Raw genomic sequence first — 20189 nt, forward strand, 5'->3', positions numbered from 1 at the left:
GCCCTTCGCATTCTCGGCTGGTTTTTAAAAAGCTGTGGGATGAGAACCGAGATTTAGGAACCCCTTTGCCTAGAGAGCCGGGAGGCAAGCCCGGGGGCTCTAGCTTCCCTCGGGCCTGGGTTCTCCGCCTGCCTGTAACCTACATTAGCTAGAGAGAGCAGCCTGGGCCCATCTGCCGGCCCCCGCCCCACTCCAGCCCGGCTCCCCCACGCCAACCCGCTCGTGCCAGATGGTGGTGGGGGCTGGGAGGGGTGGCCGTGCGTGGGGGAACCCCCCCCCAGGTCCCTCTCATCACCTCCCCCCTCCCCCAACACACACAGTCCAATCTCCCTGGCTCTCTTTGCCTCTCACCACCTCCCCCTTTCCGCACCGCCCCCCCCCCCGTGAGTCAAAAATCAGACCACGCTCACCGCGCAAGCAGCTGTTCAGCCCCGCGCGCCGCTTCCCCCCACCCCTTCCCCTCCTCCCCCGGGTCCCCGCACCGCGTCCCAGCTCCCCCCGAGCCGATCTTATCGCCCAGCCAAAGCCATCACCACGCGGGTGGAGCTGACAGCTGAAGCCACCCGGCCTTCTGCAGCTCTGGGCATTGCCGAGAGCACCCTGGCACTCCGGAGACCAAGGAACACCAGGGCTACAACCTCCCCAGGCTGCGCAGGATTCCGGGAAAGCAGTTGAGTAGGAGAGATTCAGAAGAGTGAGGCCGGGCGGCCTACGGGAGCTGGGTGCGTCTAGGGCGCAGGGCGTGGGAAGGTTTCTGCCCCCTGAACCCCAGACAAGGCCTCGTGCCAGGTCTCAGTTTCCCACCTTTGACCCGAAGGAAAGCAGCGTCGGGTCCGTCCCTCTTTCCCTATCACCTTCTCATCGTTAGAATGGTTTATGGCCATCCTATCTCTCCCGCTGAGCGCCCCGGGGATCCAGACCACAGGGCTGGATCTTCGCATCTCTCTCGGAGCCCAGAGGCTGGAGCTGGGCCCAGGTGAGAGTTGCTGGGGACAGGGGCTGGACCGGCCTCTCATTAACATACAGCTGAGGACGCGCCCCCTTTCCTCCCTCTCCCACCCTTGAGCCCCTCCCCCACCTTGGGGACCACGCGCCCCAGAGGCTGGCACGCGCCCGCCGAGGGCAAGCAGGGGGTAGGGGGCACGCGCAGAACATCCCCCCTCCCCCACCTAGTCTGGATTAGTAATCAAAAGGTTAACTCGCCTGAGGTCCATGTCACATATGGAGATGGGGAAAGCTGAAGCCTCTTCCTCCCCCACCCCAGTTTCTAAGGTTCCACGCCAAACCTCTGGAAAGGAGGTGGGGGGTTGGGGGTCTAACCTAGCTAAGTCACTGGTTTCGCTTTCTCGAAGTTTGTACTTCCTACCTGTGTAAGGGATGCAGGTGACCCAGGGCTGGGCGGGGACGCGCCGCCCACAGGGACTCCCCAGTCTCCCGGCCCCGCGGTCATCCGGGAACTCCCCTCCCCTCCCCTCTCCTTCTTCATCCTTCCCCCTCCCCAACCTATTTTATTTCTCTCTCCTCTTCCCCAGAAAAAGATAAAATTGGAAGCTTCCAGCCCCCAGCCCCTTGCTCCCTGACTGCCAGGCCACCTGGGCTTGGGGTGGGGGCGCAGGAGGGCGGGGGCTACGGCGGCAGTGGCGGCAGGGGCGGGGGCTCGCTCCCGGAGGCGCTGGGCTCCGCTGCGAAGAGAGGCCGAGAGGGGAGGGGAGAGTGACCAACTGAGTCTGAGTGACAGGCCAGCGAGGATAAGCGCCAAGTATATATAAGGAGGGCTGTGGGGCGCGCAGGTTCCAGTCCCAGCGCTGCGCACAGACTAGAGAGCAGCTGGAGTAGGCGCTGCCTGTCCTCCTCCGACAGACTCCGAGGAGTTAAAACGGGACACCCGCCCTCCCCAGGATTACACCCCCGCAAGGAGAACGCTTTCTTGTCCGCCCGCACCTGGATTACCTGACACCCCCCCCCACACACACACACACTGTACCCCCGCCATCGCTGCGGTTTAGGTTATAAGTGAGGAGCCGGGAGAACCAGCAAGGGCGCACCCCTGAGCAGTCGAGTCTCGCCAGATATCAGATCACCGGCTGCCCGAAGGCAAGCAGGCAGACAGGAGAGCGGAGCCCCGCGGGATGGCGGCCGCCTCCGGGAAGCTCTCCCACTGGGCGTTGCTGCTGCTGGCGGCGTTTTGGCAGCAGGTAAAGTCCCCCACGGGCCGGCTCCTCTCCTCCCGTCCTGCTCCCTGAGCTCATGGACCCGCTGTTGACTGACCATGCCTCTCTTTTCTCCTCTCCTCTCCCTTCCCGTCCCGTCCCGTCCCTTCCCGTCCCTTCCCGTCCCTTCCCGTCCCTTCCCGTCCCGTCCCTCTGTAGCAGCGGGCAGCCGGCTCCGGCGTCTTTCAGCTCCAGCTGCGGGAATTTGCCAACGAGCAAGGAGTGCTGGCCAGCGGCCGGCCCTGCGAACCCCACTGCCGGACCTTCTTCCGCATCTGCCTCAAGCACTTCCAGGCAGTTCTGTCGCCCGGGCCCTGCACCTTTGGCAGCGTCTCCACGCCGGTGCTGGGCACCAACTCCTTCGCCGTCGGAGAAGAGAGCCGCGGGGGTGGCCGAAACCCGCTACAGCTGCCGTTTAACTTTACCTGGCCGGTGAGCGCCCCCCCCCCGGAGGCGTCTTGGAAAACCTTGGGGGAGGTGTACCCTCTTTCTATTCCTAGATTTTTGAAACCTCCAAACTCTCGGAGGGAGCGGGGAGGAGGAAAGAAATGCGCTAGCGCGTGAAGCTTGGAGAAGAGGCGGCCTCTCTCCGCCCGCTCGCTTACTCGAGCAAACCCGTTATGTTGACCTGCGGCGCTGTAATTGTATCCCGCAATTAAGTTAATTAAACCGGCTGCCGCGCGGCAGCCTCCCCCTCCTCCCCTCCTTCTTTGCCTCTCTCTCCTCGCCTCCCCCCCCCTCTCGTAGACAGCCCCGCTCCTCCCCTTCTCCAGAGCTCACTCATAGCTCTCTCTCCTTTCCCCACCATCTCCCCAGGGCACCTTCTCGCTCATCATTGAGGCCTGGCACGCGCCGGGGGAAAACCTGCCACCAGGTGAGAAACAGGTTCTGAGGCCACTGGGGGGCGATATCGCGCAGCACAAAGCCGGGGCCCGAAGGGTTAACCTGGGGATAGGGGGGGAAAACTGTTGGGATTTTTTTTTTTAGGTGGGGGGCAATCAACGAGAAGGTCCTAGGTGGTGTGAGCTGTGCCTGGGCTGCTTCGATTGGGTTCAGAAGCTGCGCCCCTCGCTGGCCGCTGTGATTCCGCCCGCTCCCTAATCTCTAGCACAATTGAGTTTCCTGCGGGTTATTTTTGGCGTGGGAACGTGGGGAGCATGGCGGTGAGAAAGGCCAGTGGTTGCCAGCGGCACTGACGGGCCCCTTCCTGTATTTTACACCTTTTGCGAATTCCGCTCTTTTGGAAAGGGAATAATGGCTTTGGGATGTTGTTCTGACACAGAGGAAAAGGATATTTCAGCAGCACAACAATTCTCACTTTGAAAGGGGGATAAAAAAACCCAACACCCTACTTTCTCCCCGCCTCTCTTATACAGAGCCAAGGGATAGGGCACCCATGGGAGCTTGCTGTGCCCTACCCTGGAAGCATGGAAAACTGTTTGCTTCTTTGATTTTAGCGGTTCTTTCCCTGTTATGTCATCCTCCTCCCTCCTTCCCCATGAAGAACAGCATTGTTTAATTTTTACTTGTCTTATTGGGGATCCCTGGTAGCAGTAGCTTTGTCCATCTGTTGGAATAAGTAGCAATCTGTCCTCTTTGGTTCCTATGGCCTCTCATTCATGGTTTCACCCTGACCTGCCTACAGGAGGACTGTTGTTTACCAGCCCAGTCAGAGGCAAATGAGGGAGAGGGACTCTTGGGGCCTCTGGGTACAATGGAAATCTCAGTAGAATATTTGAGTCTTACTAACCACTATTCTTTTGCCTTTCAGAGCCCCTTGCTACAGATACGCTTATCAGCAAGATGGCCATCCAAAGACCATTGGCTGTGGGTAAGAATTGGTCCTTGGATGAGCAGAGTGGGCCCCTCACAAGACTCCGATACTCCTACCGAGTCATTTGCAGTGACAACTACTATGGGGATAGCTGCTCTCGGCTCTGCAGAAGCAGAGATGACCACTTTGGACACTATGTGTGCCAGGCTGATGGCAGCCTCTCCTGTCTGCCAGGGTGGACTGGAGAATACTGTGGCCAGCGTAAGTATGGAGGTCCCCTTCCTGCTACAGATTTCAGTGTCTTGCTGAGGACAAAAGAGATATTATGGACTCTGGCTTCGGCCTTTCCTTCTCGGGCAATGTTAGGCCTCTTGGGAAAGCCCCTTGGGCCTGCCCTGGGAGCCTACAGTCAATATAACATAACCTCAGGCACTTATCTTAACCTCATATGGGACAGCTAGGTGGTGCAGTGGATAGAGCACCAGCCCCGGATTCAGGAGGACCTGAGTTCAAATCCGGCCTTAGACATTTGACACTCACTGGCCGTGTGACTCTGGGCAAGTCACTTAACCCCAATTGCCTCACCCCCCCCTCCAAAAAAAAAGTTTAACCTCATATGACTTTGGGTTGACTCTGGCTAGTACACCCTAGCTTTGACAACCTTTAGGACCTTAGACAAGTAATTTACCTAGCTTAAGTACTAGGGTTCTGCCATCCCCCACCCAGCCCTATTTATCTGAGCCTCAGCTTACTTTCCTGACCCCTTGTGATATTTGCCTTTTGAGGATCTCCCTGCATTAATTAGCTGCTGGGGTCCTCAAGGTCAGGTATCACAGAGCTTGGATTTTGATGCCTACTTGTTGCCAAGACACATATTCACATAGCCCTATCTTCTTTCCTCAGCCATCTGCCTGTCAGGCTGCACTGAGCAGAATGGTTACTGCAATAAACCCGGGGAATGCCTGTAAGTAATTGCAAAAGAAGTTGTTGGGGGGGGGGTGGGCGGAATCCATGGTTACTGTTCCGCCATAGCTTTAATGTGCCTCACAAGTCTTCATTCCCATTCCACAGTTGCCGACCAGGTTGGCAGGGCCGCCTGTGTGATAAGTGTATCCCCCATAATGGATGTCGACATGGTACCTGTAGTGTCCCATGGCAGTGTACCTGTGATGAAGGCTGGGGTGGCCTCTTCTGTGATCAAGGTGGGTTCAAGAGAATAGACAGGGGCAGCTAGGTGGCGTAGTAGATAAAGAACCAGGCCTGGATTCAGGAGGACCTAAGTTCAAATCTGACTTCAGACACATGATAATTACTAGCTGTGTGACCCTGGGCAAGTCACTTAACCCTCATTGCCTGGCAGAGAGAGAGAGAGAAGGAATGAGAATAGACAGAGGGTTTCCTAGGAGGAAGGTGTGGCAGGTTGGGCACATGGAAAAGAAGCATATGGCAAACGTGATTGCCACCTGACCTGGCTTGTTCCTATTCTCTGTGGTTTTCAGATAGGAAAAACTATTCAGCTACCTCGGTTCCCTCAGGCCTCTCCAGCACGGCAGAAGATGCCTCTGAGTTTTCACCATCATGGTGAATATGTGTAGTGGACTTATGTGCTTGCAATTGGTGTCCCAGGCTTCTCTTTTAGGTCTTCATGGGTCTTAGCAGCTAGAGAAGGTGGGAAACCAAGTGGTTGTTGCTTTTTTGGGAAGATGCAGCTTGTAAATACCAAGGCAAGGCTGAATAGGGAGGGGAGTGGGGGATCACAGTTCCTTTTTCCACCTGGGGTAGTTATCTATTAACCCCCTAGGGTGTTTGTTCACCTTGCCTCTGCTGTTTGCGCAATTCTCCCTTTAACAGCTGTCTAGTAGGTGTCCTCCCAAGACCCAGAAGGTGGCTAACTGTAGGTGCCTCTCGGACTGAGCAGTGTACAAACACATTCTTTTCACAAAAAAAAATATACAATTGTCTGTCCTCAGTCTCTGTTCTCATTATACACTGAACTTATTTTCCCCTGGACTATGTCTTTAATGGTCATTCAGGAAACTAATGAAGAAGGCCTCTGCACTCCTTCAGACCCTTAGGGGACGTTAGCCTACATTCACAGACACTGAGTGTGTATTCACGATAGGGAGAGGAAGTCTACTTTCTTCAGTCCAATTTATTTCTTAGTGAACCAGCCCTTAGGAGAATGTCTTCATAAGGTCAGGCAACCTAAGAATTGTGATAGAATGCTATAGTGATATCTAAAATGAAAGTTAATGTGCTTATCCCAAGGTATGTCTACCAAAGAAAGGAACCTTGTTTTTGTTGTTGTTGTTATTTTTTGCTGTTGTTTTGACGGGGAATGAGGGTGAAGTGACTTGCCCAGGGTCACACGGCTAGTAAGTGTCAAGTGTCTGAGGCCGAATTTGAACTAAGGTCCTCCTGAATCGGGGGTCAGTGCTTTATCCACTGTGCCACCTAGCTGCCCAAACCTTGTGTTTTGATGGTGATAATGATAATAGATAGCATTTATATAGTACTTGAAGGTTTGCAAAATACCTTGCATATATTATCTCATTTAATGAATGTATTTGAATACTTCCCTTCTGTCCTCATTCTCTGTCCTTGCTTGGCAGGATCTGTTATTTGCCTATCCCTCTCATACATGGAAATCCAACAAAACCTGAAATTCAGTAGACATTAAAACATGAGCACAACTCCATACTTAAAAAAGAGCGAGAGATTGGTGTCAGGAAATCTCTATAAGCTCCAGAGACATTAGATTTGTGGAGTCAAGGCCAAATTCAGAGTCCTTCTTGAGGAGCTCAGGGACTTTGCGTTGAAAGACCTCTATTTAAGTTTGTTTCCCAATCCATTCAGCCGATCCAATACTCTTGTTTCTGCAGACCTGAACTACTGCACTCACCATGCCCCATGCCAGAACGGTGGTACGTGTTCCAATAGTGGTCAGCGTGGTTACACATGTACCTGCCGGCCAGGCTTCACAGGTGTGGACTGTGAAGATGAGATCAGTGAGTGCGACAGCAACCCATGTCGCAATGGAGGAAGTTGCAAGGTGAGTGGCCTTCCTTGCTACCCAGTTCTTACCCTCAGAGCCCAACATGACCCTATGGGCACAGGGAGGGAAGAGAAGAGAGAGTAGAAAAATGATTTCATAGAACAGTTTATCTAACCCAGGTGGCAAGTAGGTCCCTGCTTCAGTACTGGGATTAGGGGTTCTGTTAGGAAAGCTTGCTTTGTGGGTCCAGTCTGGCCCTTCCTGGCTCCCTTCCCCCTCCCACTGCTCCAAGGCTAGTGTCTGACTCTGGCCACCGGGGCCTCCTCTTCCCCAGGATCAGGAAGATGGCTATCACTGCCTGTGCCCACCTAGCTACTACGGCCCTCATTGTGAGCACAGCATCCTGAGCTGCGCCGACTCACCCTGCTTCAATGGGGGCTCCTGTCGGGAGCAAGAGCATGGGGCCAGCTATGCCTGCGAGTGCCCCCCCAGCTTCACCGGTTCCAACTGCGAGAAGAAAGTGGACAGGTGCACCAGCAACCCCTGTGCCAACGGTGTGTCCCATTTTCTCCCTTCCTGCCCACCTTGGGCCCTTCTGAGTTGCCCACCTTCTGAGGCTGCCTTCTGTTGCTTGCACAGGCCCAGGGCAGCGTTTGGGTGGGGAGGCAGAGACCAGTTGACTTTCTTTGTCACCAAGTGACAGAATGGGGTGGAAGTAAGAAAGGAATATGGCCTTGGAGAGCTGAACTCAGCCAGTGGGGGGGATGTCTTGGTGATGGGTTCCTTCTACTCTGGCAGTACCTAATCAAGATGGTGGTGGGAGAAAGGGAGTTGGGTTGGACACCATGAACAACTCTGGTTTAGAGAGGAAAGAATGTGAACTAAAGTCAGGCCAATAGGATACGTGTTGAATTCATCAAAATGACAGGGCAAGAGGCCGTGAAGGCTGGCCCTTAGGAATTCCCTTCTACTACAGGGACAGACCCTCTGACTCCATCTCTTGGAAGAAAGGATCTTCCTCCTCCAGATCTCAAGCTGGGTCTGACCCAAGTCTCCCTTTCATTTCCCTCCAGGGGCTCAGTGTCTAGAATGGGGTCCCACTCGCGCTTGCCGTTGCCGTCCAGGATTCACCGGCCCCCACTGTGAGATTAACATCAACGACTGTGCACGAAATCCCTGTGCCCATGGCGGCACCTGTCATGACTTGGAGAATGCTTATGTATGCGCCTGTCCCCCTGGTTTCTCAGGCAGGAACTGTGAGCTTCGGACAGTGGGCAATGCCTGTGCATCAGGGCCGTGCCTGAATGGAGGCACCTGCTACACCGGCCTCTCCTCAGAGAGTTTTGTCTGTAATTGCCCCTATGACTTCATGGGCAGTCGTTGCGAGTTCCTGTTCCCTCCTACCGCGCCGGTGGTGCAGCCGCCCGCAGGTTTCCCTTGGGTGGCCGTCTCACTGGGTGTGGGACTGGCGGCCATCCTGGTGCTCCTGGGGATGGTGGCAGTAGCTGTGAGGCAGCTTCGGCTTCGGAGGCCGGAGGCCGGTGCCAGGGAAGCCATGAACAACCTGTCAGACTTTCAGAAAGACAACCTTATCCCTGCCACGCAGCTGAAAAACACCAACCAGAAAAAGGAGCTAGAAGTGGACTGTGCCGTGGACAAATCCAACTGCAGCAAGCAGCAGAAACACAGAGACTACAATCTAGCCCCAGGACCTCTAGGTCGGGGGGTCACTCTGGGGAAGTATCCCCCCAGTGATAAGAGCTTAGGAGAGAAGGCACCGCTCCGGCTATATAGGTGAGGGTTTGGACTGCTCACAGGGAGGGGGTGGCTAAAATGGGCTTTGGCTTCCCCTGCGGGACTGTCACCAGTCCCAGTGCCTCTTGGTCCAGTTTTTGCTTCTGCTGGAGAATGCTTTTGCAGGAGAAAAAGAAAGCCATCTTAGTGTGAACTCCAGGGCACCATTGGGTCCTTTGGGAATAGGGTTCCCAGGACAAAAAGGCTTGTCAAGATCCCAACTCCTCCTCTTTTTACCTATACCGAGTGGCAGCATGAAGTGGATACAGAGAGCTGGCATTAATGAGCTAGGAAGACTTTGGGTCAAGTCACATCATAGCGACATACTGGCTGTGTGACCTTGGCGCACATCATTTAACCTCGGAGCTGTAGGCAACTGTGTAGGACTATATACTGCAGAGAAAGTGCTGAACTGCATTTGTAGAGGGGATGCCCTTAGCCAGAAGTCTCCTAGACCAGTGAAATCACAGATCCCATTCCCATCTCTTTTCCCTTCTCCAGCTCATCCTTGCACTCATACTTCTGGTGGTAATTTTAGCCTTTGCAAGGGCCCAGGGGGAACCTACAAGTTGAGAGGGACAGTGAATCCAAGTAGCTGCGGGGCAGTCTTCAAATCCTTCCTGAATTTCTCTTTTGGCCTCCCTGGGTTTTCCTTCATCTTCAGCAGAGATACTGACTAGGTTGTAGACATTGGTCAAAATTCTCTTCCTTTGCTCTCTTGACTCTTGCTTCCTCCTGCCCCTTCTTTCTCCCTCTTTCCCCACTTCAGTTTTTCACGCTACCTCTTGTTCCCTGCAGTGAAAAGCCAGAGTGTCGGATATCAGCGATATGTTCCCCTCGGGACTCCATGTACCAGTCAGTGTGTTTGATATCAGAAGAGAGAAATGAGTGTGTCATTGCCACAGAGGTGAGCTAAGGGCCTGGAATGTCATAATGTCGTGTGTGTGTGTGTGTGTGTGTGTGTGTGTGTGTGTGTGTGTGTGTGTGTATTTCCTTCCTTGTCCCCTTGGACTCTAAAGAAAACCCAATTTACCCCATCCTGATGACTATGATTATCTACCACTTGCCTCTGACCTCCTGAATGGGGGTAGATGTCAGGACCCAGCCGGGACAGGCAACATCCAGCCAGTAGTTGTTCAGTCCTTGCTGGTCCCATCCTTACTTGGAGTATGAAACAAGAGCTCTGGTGAGGCAGGGATGGGCCCCATTCCTCCTATATGAGTGCCGGGTTGGGCCAGCTGTGGCATTAGGCCAACTCCCAGGCTCTGCTTCCCAGCTGCTAGTGGGTGAGAGAGACTGCTCTTCCCTTCTCTTTCCATTCCTGCTCCCCTACCCCCACCCCCACCCCTCTACCCCATCACCATATTACAGTGCCTTTATGGCCCTGGCCCAGCTTCCAGCATAGGGGCCTGTTCTAAAGTATGCTGTGCACAACATCACAAGCTGTGGGATGTGGTAGAGGCAGAGGGGTCCAGAGAAGATGGTGGGTTTCCATTTCTCTGTTCAATGTAATAACGGAACTTGGTTCTTTACCTGCCATTAACCTGAATAACAATTCAGGGAGAAGGTGTGAATAGTATAGTGAATAGGGTATTGGACTTCATGTGAGGGCAAACCTGGGTTCCAATCCTACCTTGACTCAGTTGACTCAGTTTCCTCATCTGTAAAAGGAGAGGATTGGGCTAAGTGGCTTCTATGGCCCCATCTAGCTCTAAATGGATCACTCTATGACCCAGACTAACCTTTTCTTTCTTTTCCACCCCCTACTTTATTTCCCCAAGGTATAAGGCAGGAGCCTGGCCAGGATGTCCCGGCTTTGGCCCCAGCAGCTGGACCTCCCTACTGCATTGTTTACAATTGCGACCTGGATTGGGACGTTTTTATTATGCAACGTGCTGCTCTCAGGAGGAGGAGGAGAAGGGGACTGGGTGAACTGGACAGACTGTGAATTGACCAAGAGATGCAATATCCTTCTCTACCTTCTGGATGCCTTTATTTGGAGTCCTTCAAGTGGGGCTGCCACAGGCTGAAAGGGAGATGGAGAGAAGAGCAGAAGAGACCTCAATCACCTCTGCCTGCTCAGCTAATAGCCACCTTTGTCAAGGGCTTGGGCCAAGGCTCAGTCCTCCTTGGTGGTGACCTTTGGTGCTCCGTGTTACAGGGGGCTGAAATCCAAGCATGTCTGGCCCCCAACCAGCATCATTGGTGTTTTTCCTGAAGTGCCTCCAGCGCAGGAATCTGAAGACTGTGGCCACAGCTGGACATAACTTTAAGGGGAGAGAGGGAAAGAGAAGGGGAAAGTTTTCTGGGGGTGGTGATGGAACCTTAATAGTAGAGGAGTGAGGGGGTGCCCCATTTGATCTGGGGCTTAGGCCTGAAGGGAGAGGAGAGCTCTCTGCCCTGTGCCTCCAAACTACTGCATGTGGGCCTTTTCATTTCGTTTTTGTTTTTGTTTTCCCTTAATACCAACCCCCAACCTCCTGCCTCAGTTTATTGAGGCTTTAGTTCCTGCCTCCCCGTGCCCATTTTGGGATCACTAGTGGTTAGGGGTGAAGAGAAAGAAGAGGGCATAATTTCCACCTCCCCTTCCCATGCGTCAGTCAATCAGTTTCCAGCTTGCCTCATTGGTCCACATGGCCTTGTCACCAAGACGCCAGCCTGAACAAATGAGATGAAGGAGCAGGGTTAGGCTGCTCTAGGTACCCTTGCCTTTGTGGGTTGACAGTGGCTACAAGCCCCTTCATCGGCTGAGCAATGTGCATTAGGCCAAGTTCAGTTACCCAGAATTGAGGTAGTACAGGGGTCCTGGGTCTAAGTGTGTGTGGGGGAGTTTCGGCCAATAATATTACAAAACCTGAGGAGGTTGGGGACAGTGATATTACCTGAATCCTCTTCCTTCCCTCTCCCTTATTTCTACTCCCCCTTCCCCCCCCCCATAAAAAAACCCAACCCACAACCATCTACACTGACAGGGGCCTGATACTGCTCTCACCGTTCACTACTGCCCCTTGGACCACTTTTGAAGCTGACTTTCAAAAATCAATAATATGGGGTTGTTTTGGTTTTTTTGTAGTTTTTATTTTTGGTTCTAGTATTTCAATAATTTAAGAATCAGAAGCACTGACCTTTCTACATTTTATAACATTATTTTGTATATAATGTGTATTTATAATCCTGAACAGAAATGTACAGAGGTTTATTACTTCTTGGGTCCTATCTTTGTGATGAGTTGGAATGTTTCCCAACCCCTACCACCCCTTTTCCCCTTTAAACAATGCCAAGCCCTGCCTGCCAAGAGGTTGTTGTCTAGCTATGGTTTCTATCTCCTGGAGTTGGCCAAGCTCTTGAGGGGGTACGCTGTGTATGGATGTGTGTCTGTGTGTGTTCTAAGCCAGGCCTTTGCAAGAAGCCAGCTCAGTCTAAATCTGTCTTTGCTATGATTTGATCCCGGCTGTAGGTGGGCTTCTTCCCTCTACTGTTCCCATAGGGAAATCCCTTCTGCCGCCCTCTTTCTGTATCTGAAAGAGAAGCAAGCTGTAGGCAAGCAATTCACAACTACTCCAAGGAGGAGAAGATTGCTGTTTTTTTTTTCCTTTCTTTTAGCTTAGGTTTGTGGGTCCAGAATTCCAGCCCTGGTAGACAACTAGGTGGTACAATGCATAGAGCATTGGACTTGGAATCAGGAAGACCTATGGTAGAGAATCCTGCTTTTGATGCTAGCTTTGTGACCCTGGGCAAGCCACTTAACCCCTTTGTGCCTCAGTATCTTCATCTGGCAAAATGAGGATAATAATAGCACTTACCTCTTAGGGTTGTTCCGAGGAGTAAATGAACTAATGTTTGTAAAATTCTTTGCAAACCTTAAATAACTATATAAATGCTAGCTATTGTTGCTAGTATTGGAGCTTGGGGGAATTTTGGCAACACCCTTAGGGTCACTTTGAGGAAAACTCTGTAGCTGATACTCTGTCTGGTAGGAACCCAAAGTCTACCACCAGCCCAACCCCCACAAACATTAGCTTACAGCAATTAACGGGAGATATGTTATTTGGGGGTGGGATCCAAAGAAAGAGCAAATCCTACTGGCGGGCATGTTTCTTCAGCTGAAGAAATGGAGAGGGAGGGAGTTTCCAGGTTTTACCCAGTTCTATCTTGCCATTACTCAGGATAGTTTCCCCAGGACTGTAGTTCTTACCACCTGTACACAGTCACTGGAGTGAATGATTTATTATTATTATTATTATTATTATTATTGGTGAGGCAATTGGGGTTAAGTGACTTGCCTAGGGTCACACAGCTAGTAAGTGTCAAGTGTCTGAGGCGGCATTTGAACTCAGGTCTTCCTTAATCCAGGGCCCGTGCTCTATCCACTGCGCCACCTAGCTACCGCGAGTGAATGATTAAGGGCCTCAAAAAACCATTGACAAAAGCTGAGCAGATGCTCTGAGCTCAGAGCCTGTCCCCAGCAAAGCAAAAGAAACCCACCAGATGCCTCACTCCTAATTAAATACCAGGATCAAACACAGGACCTCCTCAGGCTCTCACATGGCATTTAGCGTGCACACGCTGACCTAGGTACCGACTATGGAAAATATATGCACAGGTTAATGCTAATATATGCACACACAAACGCGCGCACACCCACTAGAAGATACAGTTAGAGATATACACGCTCTGTCTCGCTGTACACACAGGGTATCAAACAGGAAAGCAGCCAAAGTGCTGTTCCCACAGCCTGCGCCGGCAGTGATGGGAAGAACAACACGACCTCACTCTTCCTGCCCAAAATGAAACAGGAAAGCAGCTCCCGGGCCGTGGGGGGTGGGGGAAGCTGTAGCCAGGACATGGGGGAAAGATGACGAGGCTCCCATGTGGGGGGAGGACAGGTAGGACACCCGCAACCCTGCACGTCCGCATAATAAAAACCGAAATGCTGCATTGAGTCAGATCACCTAAATTAGAGAGCAGTAGGGTTGCCTACATCTGGGATACTGCTCCCAGAAGACATGGATCCAGCCACACATGTGGTCCAAGGGAGACTTCCAGAGCTTTGTCTGGCTGTGCAAACTTAGATCGTGTGTGCCCTTGTATGTTTCTGTTTGTATTTCTGTTTGTGTCTGTCTGCTCAGAACTTGGATAATCCCAAAAGAAGCATAATGCCTCCCTTCTTTTGGAAGGAAGAGAAAGTGTCACGTTCCTCCTTGGGAACCCCAAACCAGCCGTTTATAAAGTCTCTTTCCCCCCCTCCACCCCCTCCCCCAGCTGACAGTTAGCTGTGTCAAAGGGCAGGGGAATTGTCTTCATATAATCTCTACCAGATTTGAATTTCCTCCTACGCGTATGGACCGGCTCCTTTGGAAGAACCCCAGGTTCAATTCCTTATGGATCCAAGCCCTTCCCCTCATCCATAAGGACATCCAAACCTGTGCTAGGTAGAGAGGTAACCTAAGAAATGTCCAAGGTTTAAAAGTGTCAAGGCCAGGTTTGAGCTGTAGACTAAAACCGCAGACTTCGCGAATATCAAAGCTAAACCGGTATTTCCCAGAATAATTCTGTGCTTTGGAATTTCTTAAAACTTGGAACCCAGAACCTTTTTCATGAAATTGGCAGTAGGGAATCTTCAAGATCAAGCAATACCTTCAAGGGCTAGAATTCTCTGGGGTTCCTCACTCTGCTCCCTAACTGTCCCTTCTTTCCACTTGTGTCCTGAAATCGAGGTTTCACTTTACAAAAATTACTTGGATCTGTGTATTCTTGGATTCCATTGGTATGGAATACTCTGGGATAAGGGAGTCCTCTCTACCAGTGTGAATTACTTGGAGCACTTAAAGGGTTAGCGATTCGTGCAGGATCACTAAGACACTATAGGCCTGAGGGAGGATTTGCATGCAGGTCTCCCAGGTTCCAAAGGCTATTCGCTAACATTGTTGTCTCTTATAAAACCGCCTTTACAAGGATGGAACCAGTAAGAGACCACGCCCTGCTCAATCAAGGCCCGAATAGTCCCCTGGCCCCCTCTTTGTGACCCTGCAATCTTCTCCGCAGGGAAGCCTGGTTCTGAGGTTTCCTCCCAGCAGCTGATCTCGTGGGAGAGCTTACCCACACCTTCCCTCCCCCACGTGGCCTCACGCGTTCTGTGATGGGAATGGAAGTGATTCACTCGGGGAACTATGACTATATTTCTATCCTGGGGATGGGTTTGAGGCTGGGAGGGCCCGGAATTGCTTTCCCGGGGCGGTCTCCTACTCCTCCCCGCCTCCTCCCTTCCCTCCCCTCCCCCCCCCGAAGATTGAGCCCCAGCTTGGCGTGGCGAGGGAGAGCCCGGAGTCTGCTCGCGCCCCGACGGTGGCCCGAGACTGAAACCCTGCAGGGCCGGAAAGGCTCGGGAGCGCCCTGCAGAGTCCAGGGTCAGCCCTACACCTGCCAGGGCAGCTGCCGGCTCCGGGCCCAGCCCAGCAAGCTCGGCCCCTGGAGGTGCGGGGAGAGTGGCCAGTCTGGGCCTCGAAGTGTTCAGGGAGGGCACCGGGGCTGGCACCGGGGCTGGCATCGGGGAGGCGGGCCTGGGGGTTGGGTGCTCCCGGCCCACCCCCTCCTCCTAATAGCGCTTGCTCCATCCATCCCTTCTTCCTCCCTCCCCCCACCTCGCCCCCACCCGTGTTCATTGTTACAGTCCAGTTTCCTGTTTGCTGCCTCTCGACCCCAGCTCATTTCCCGGGGCGGGAAGCGGTCGAAGGACGCGAGTTTCTCTGGAACCTAAATCGCCAGTTTCTCCCCCGCCTCCCGCAGCCCGTCTGGGGGAGGGAGACTGGCCCAAGCCACGGCCCGCCCTCCACCCGCCTCCCACCTCCGACTCCACCCCTTCAACTCCTGGCCAGGGTTCTGAGGAACTCCGTTATGGGGCTGAGGAGGGGATGAGAGCCGCAGACCGAGCCCTTCTCTCCGAAGGGAGACCAGGGCTGGGGATAAGACTGGGGGTGGGGAGGGACGGGTCGGACTCTGCTTAGTCTGGCGCTAGAGGGCGCTGCTGGCTGCACTGGCCTCTGGGTCCGGTGCCAATGTACCTGGGGCTCGGCACGGACTGAGTGATGTTCCAGGTCCCCGTCTTCGCAGCTGCCTCCTATCTGTTCCTGCAGCGTTGAGGCTCAGCCTCACCGGATCGCCTCATCGCCCGAGTCCCAGGACACAGGATGCAGGTGAAAAGCTCTCCTATCCAGTCTCGAAGAGGGGGATTGGATGTGTCCGACCAAGAGCAAACATCATTGGCTTGTGCGGCTTGGGAGTTCGGACACCTGGGCTTGATTTACCATTTTGCTTCACCAATGCTTTATAGGACATCTCGGAATATTGCCGGAGCTCCGGGGCTCCCTGTAAGAGAAGTAAGGGCACTCGCCCCAGCGTCCACCAATGTAGTCTAGTTCCATTCTTCTGACCCACCGTGAGCCTCTGCTCACCTCGGTTGGAGTAAGGACAAGCAAGCTCAGCGCAGCAGTGAGACACCCAAGCAATGAGAAGGGTAGAACTGAGATGTGATGGACTGTTTATCCTCTCACTTGTGGGCACAGCACAGGGTCCTTCGGGAAACGGAGGTGTGAGGATTCATCTAGTGGCTGCTGGCCTTATCCTTCAGTCAGCTGTATCCAATGCCTTTAGACAGGCTGTAATCCAGGCCCCAAATCTACACATTTTGAAATCTTATTCCTATGTCCAGGTCTGCATCTGCCTCTTCTGTGAAGGCTTCTTTGATACTCCTAGCTAAAAGTGATCACTCCCTTATATTTTTGTTTTGTTTTGGTTTTTTGTGGGGCAATGAGGGTTAAGTGACTTGCCCAGGGTCACACAGTGTCAAGTGTCTCAGGCGATTTGAACTCAGGTTCTCCTGAATCCAGGTGCGATGCTTTATTCCACTGCTCCACCTAGCTGCCCCTCAACTCCGTTATATTTGTTATAACATTTTGTCTCTAACCCTCCTTTGCTGGTAACTCCTTTTACCTTATATTATTTGGGTACATGATAAGGTCCTGGAGAGCAGTGATATATCTTTTTTATCATCTCTCCCTAGTGCCAAGATCAGTACCTTGCACACAGTAGGTATTAAAACGTTGGCATGTTATCAAATCGATGAAGGGACCAGCCAACTGGGAAGCAGTCTGGGAGCAGAGTTGGATGAGGAAAGTCTATCCTGGACAGTTGCTCCTCTCCTTGTCTTCCTTTTCTGCTGCCACTGGCTCTTGGGAATCTTGATCTGCACTTTGACTCTGTCTTTCTCTGCTCCAAGGTTCACCAACCACAGAATGCCAAGGAGTAGAAAGCCTGGGTGCTCCCTTTCCCAAGTGATAAGGCAGTATTGCCAGAGTATTCTGCCAACACAACTCCCCCAAGTAATTGACTAAGAGCCTTTTGTTGTTGTTCAGTTGTGTCTGACTTTTTCCTGACCCTGTATGGGCTTTTCCTGGTAAAATGGTTTGCCATTTTCTTCTACAGTGGATTAAGGCAAACAGAGGTTAAGTGACTTGCTAAGTAGGTCACATGGCCAGGGAGTCTGAAACCTGATTTGAACTCAGGTCTTCCTGACTCCAGGCCCACTGAGCCAACTAGCTACCTTGGGAACCTGCTTAAGAGACTGCCAAAGAAAGGAGGAAAAAAAGTTCACTCTCCCTTTCCTTTCCCATCCCTTGTGGAATTGTTTCTGAAATACCAGATACATTGTATATGGGATCTGAGATCCAAGCCTTCAGTCTTTCCTGTACAAGAAAAAAAAATGGTAACTGCTTCCTTTCCTAGAGCACTTTGGTTCTCTCCTTTGCCTCATCATTCTATGCTTTATAATATTTCTATGTGCAATCTATATGCTTCCGCTTCCCCAAAATAGAGGCCCAGAGGTAAAATTATTTGTATAAAGTTACAAATTGTTTTTGTTTTTTGCGGGGCAATTGGGGTTAAGTGACTTGCCCAGGGTCACACAGCTAGTAAGTGTTAAGTGTCTGAGGCCGGATTTGAACTCAGGTCTTCCTGACTCCAGGCCCACTGAGCCAACTAGCTACCTTGGGAACCTGCTTAAGAGACTGCCAAAGAAAGGAGGAAAAAAAGTTCACTCTCCCTTTCCTTTCCCATCCCTTGTGGAATTGTTTCTGAAATACCAGATACATTGTATATGGGATCTGAGATCCAAGCCTTCAGTCTTTCCTGTACAAGAAAAAAAAAATGGTAACTGCTTCCTTTCCTAGAGCACTTTGGCTCTCTCCTTTGCCTCATCATTCTATGCTTTATAATATTTCTATGTGCAATCTATATGCTTCCGCTTCCCCAAAATAGAGGCCCAGAGGTAAAATTATTTATATAAAGTTACAAATTGTTTTTGTTTTTTGCGGGGCAATTGGGGTTAAGTGACTTGCCCAGGGTCACACAGCTAGTAAGTGTTAAGTGTCTGAGGCCGGATTTGAACTCAGGTCCTCCTGACTCCAGGGCCGGTGCTCTATCCACTGTGCCATCTAGCTGCCCCTAAAGTTATAAATTGCAAGGAACAGAGGCAACATTTTAAGCCAGGTCCTCTAATTCCAAATCCATTGTTCAACTACAGCTACCTTATTTGTTTGCCACCTAAAAGCAGGAATAGTATTTCTTATCCACAGTGCCTTGCACACAGCAGGTGATTAATAAGTGTTTAATTTCTTCTCAGAGAATCAACAGATCATCTCTCCATCTCCACCAGGTGTGGTGGATAAAAGCACTTAGGGAAAGAGTCCCACAGGATCGTGTAAGGACTAGAAAGATAACTGGTGGCTTCCAACCTCCTTTTTGATGGCTCTGGCCTTAAGCATGTCATCTCTTCTGCCATCTACTTCTGTGTAGGCCAGTAATACAGTCAATTCAATTATCTCTAAGAGGTTTATCCCATTGTAGATTATCTCAGCAAATCTTCCTTTCAACCCCCTTGGCTATCATTCCCCTCTCTGATTAATTAACTCCTTTGGTGAAAACTCCATTTGACAATATCTCCTCTGTGGCTTTAAGTGGGTCCCTTGATAATAACTTTTTGGGGACAGCATCACCTCCTTGACTTAAGGAACTCCTTTGTTGATGACTTCTTTGAAAATTGTTTAAATAACACATTAGTTAACAACTGTGTTTACAAAGATCAGCATGGAATTTTAGTCTGAAGCCCATCAGGAGTGGGGATATGAAAATAACTGGGATTTCCTCCTTTTAAACCAAAACATTTACATTAATCATTTTCTTGCCAGAGGAGGAAGGTATGAGGCAGACAGCAAGCAAACTTGGGCCAATCCTGCATTATTAGGGTGAGGACATGCTCATCCTCTGGATAGAACAGAACGTGGACAGGAGTGGAACAGGGGACAGATTGGGTAATTGGAAAGGTTGCCAACTTCTCATAGGTCAGCAGCTTCACAGAAGGACTGCTTATTTACTTGAATTCTTGTGAATTCCCAGGACATCAAATACCACCCATACTCAAAGTACAAAAAAACAACACAAGATGCCAGAGAGAAAAAATTTCTTAATTCTTCATCATTTTACAATTGTTTTTCTCCCGTGTGAAAAGATTTCTAGACTTGAAGACCGGAGTGATCTGGGTTTGAACCCTATTTCTGACAGTTACCAGTTATGTGACCCTTAAACTCTCTAAATCTCAATTTATTCATTTGTAATATGGGTTAATATCTATTGTATATACCTCATGAAAAACAATGTGCTTTAGTTGCAAGAACCCTGACCCAAAAGACTTGGGTTCAAGTCTCACCTCTGATACAAACCTCTTGTGTGACCCTGGGCAAGTCATTTAACTTTTCAGTGCTTTAGGTAAATCTCTAAGATTATAAATTTCAGAGAAGATACAGACCTTCACTGGAAGTGGGAGAGTTCCTCATAGGGCATTCTAATGACCACCAAATTATATACTGGCTGTAAAGGAAAGTCCTGCTGATTCTACCTTTGCAACATCTCTCACAAATGCTCTATTTTCTCCTCTGACACTGCTACCCCTCTGCAAAATGCTTTTACCTTTTACCTGGTCTGTTGCAATAGCCTTCTGGATGGTCTCTGGCACAAGTCTCTCCCTACTCCAGTCTATCATTTACTCAGTTGTCAAATTGATCTTCCTAAGGAACAGATCTGACCTCTCCCCTCCATTCAATCAACTTCAATGGATCTCAGTAATGATGAGATCAAATATGAAATCCTGTTTGGCAATCCTCTGTCACTTGGCCCTCTCCTACCTTTCCAGTCCTTCTCATCCCCACATATTCTGCGATCTAGTAGTGACAATGGTTATCTTGTTGTTCTTCCCCTATCTTCCTATTTCTCTACATTTTCACTGGCTGCTCCCATGCCTGGAATTCTCTCCCTCTCCATATCCACCTCCTGGCTTCTCTGGCTTCCTCTAAGTCTCATCCAAAGT

General features: G+C 51.1%; 1 protein-coding gene across 2 annotated transcripts; it reads left to right on the forward strand.

Moving 5' to 3' along the window:
• The first annotated feature begins 1667 nt into the window (after nucleotides 1-1667).
• Nucleotides 1668-11975, forward strand: DLL4 (delta like canonical Notch ligand 4). 2 transcript variants are annotated; one of them, XM_043980208.1, is made up of 11 exons: nucleotides 1668-2195; nucleotides 2370-2642; nucleotides 3027-3084; nucleotides 3982-4245; nucleotides 4888-4948; nucleotides 5056-5186; nucleotides 6867-7036; nucleotides 7314-7533; nucleotides 8053-8773; nucleotides 9572-9680; nucleotides 10555-11975. In XM_043980208.1, exons 1-11 carry the CDS (start codon nucleotides 2130-2132, stop codon nucleotides 10558-10560), a joined length of 2079 nt encoding a protein of 692 aa, XP_043836143.1. In that variant the 5' UTR covers nucleotides 1668-2129; the 3' UTR covers nucleotides 10561-11975. The 2 variants fall into 2 exon arrangements, with proteins under 2 accessions (XP_043836143.1, XP_043836144.1); XM_043980209.1 differs by having other exon boundaries at nucleotides 2373-2642.
• Nucleotides 11976-20189: the final 8214 nt, after the last annotated feature.

This window comes from Dromiciops gliroides, chromosome 2 (assembly GCF_019393635.1).
Source record: "Dromiciops gliroides isolate mDroGli1 chromosome 2, mDroGli1.pri, whole genome shotgun sequence".
Taxonomy (NCBI): domain Eukaryota; kingdom Metazoa; phylum Chordata; class Mammalia; order Microbiotheria; family Microbiotheriidae; genus Dromiciops; species Dromiciops gliroides.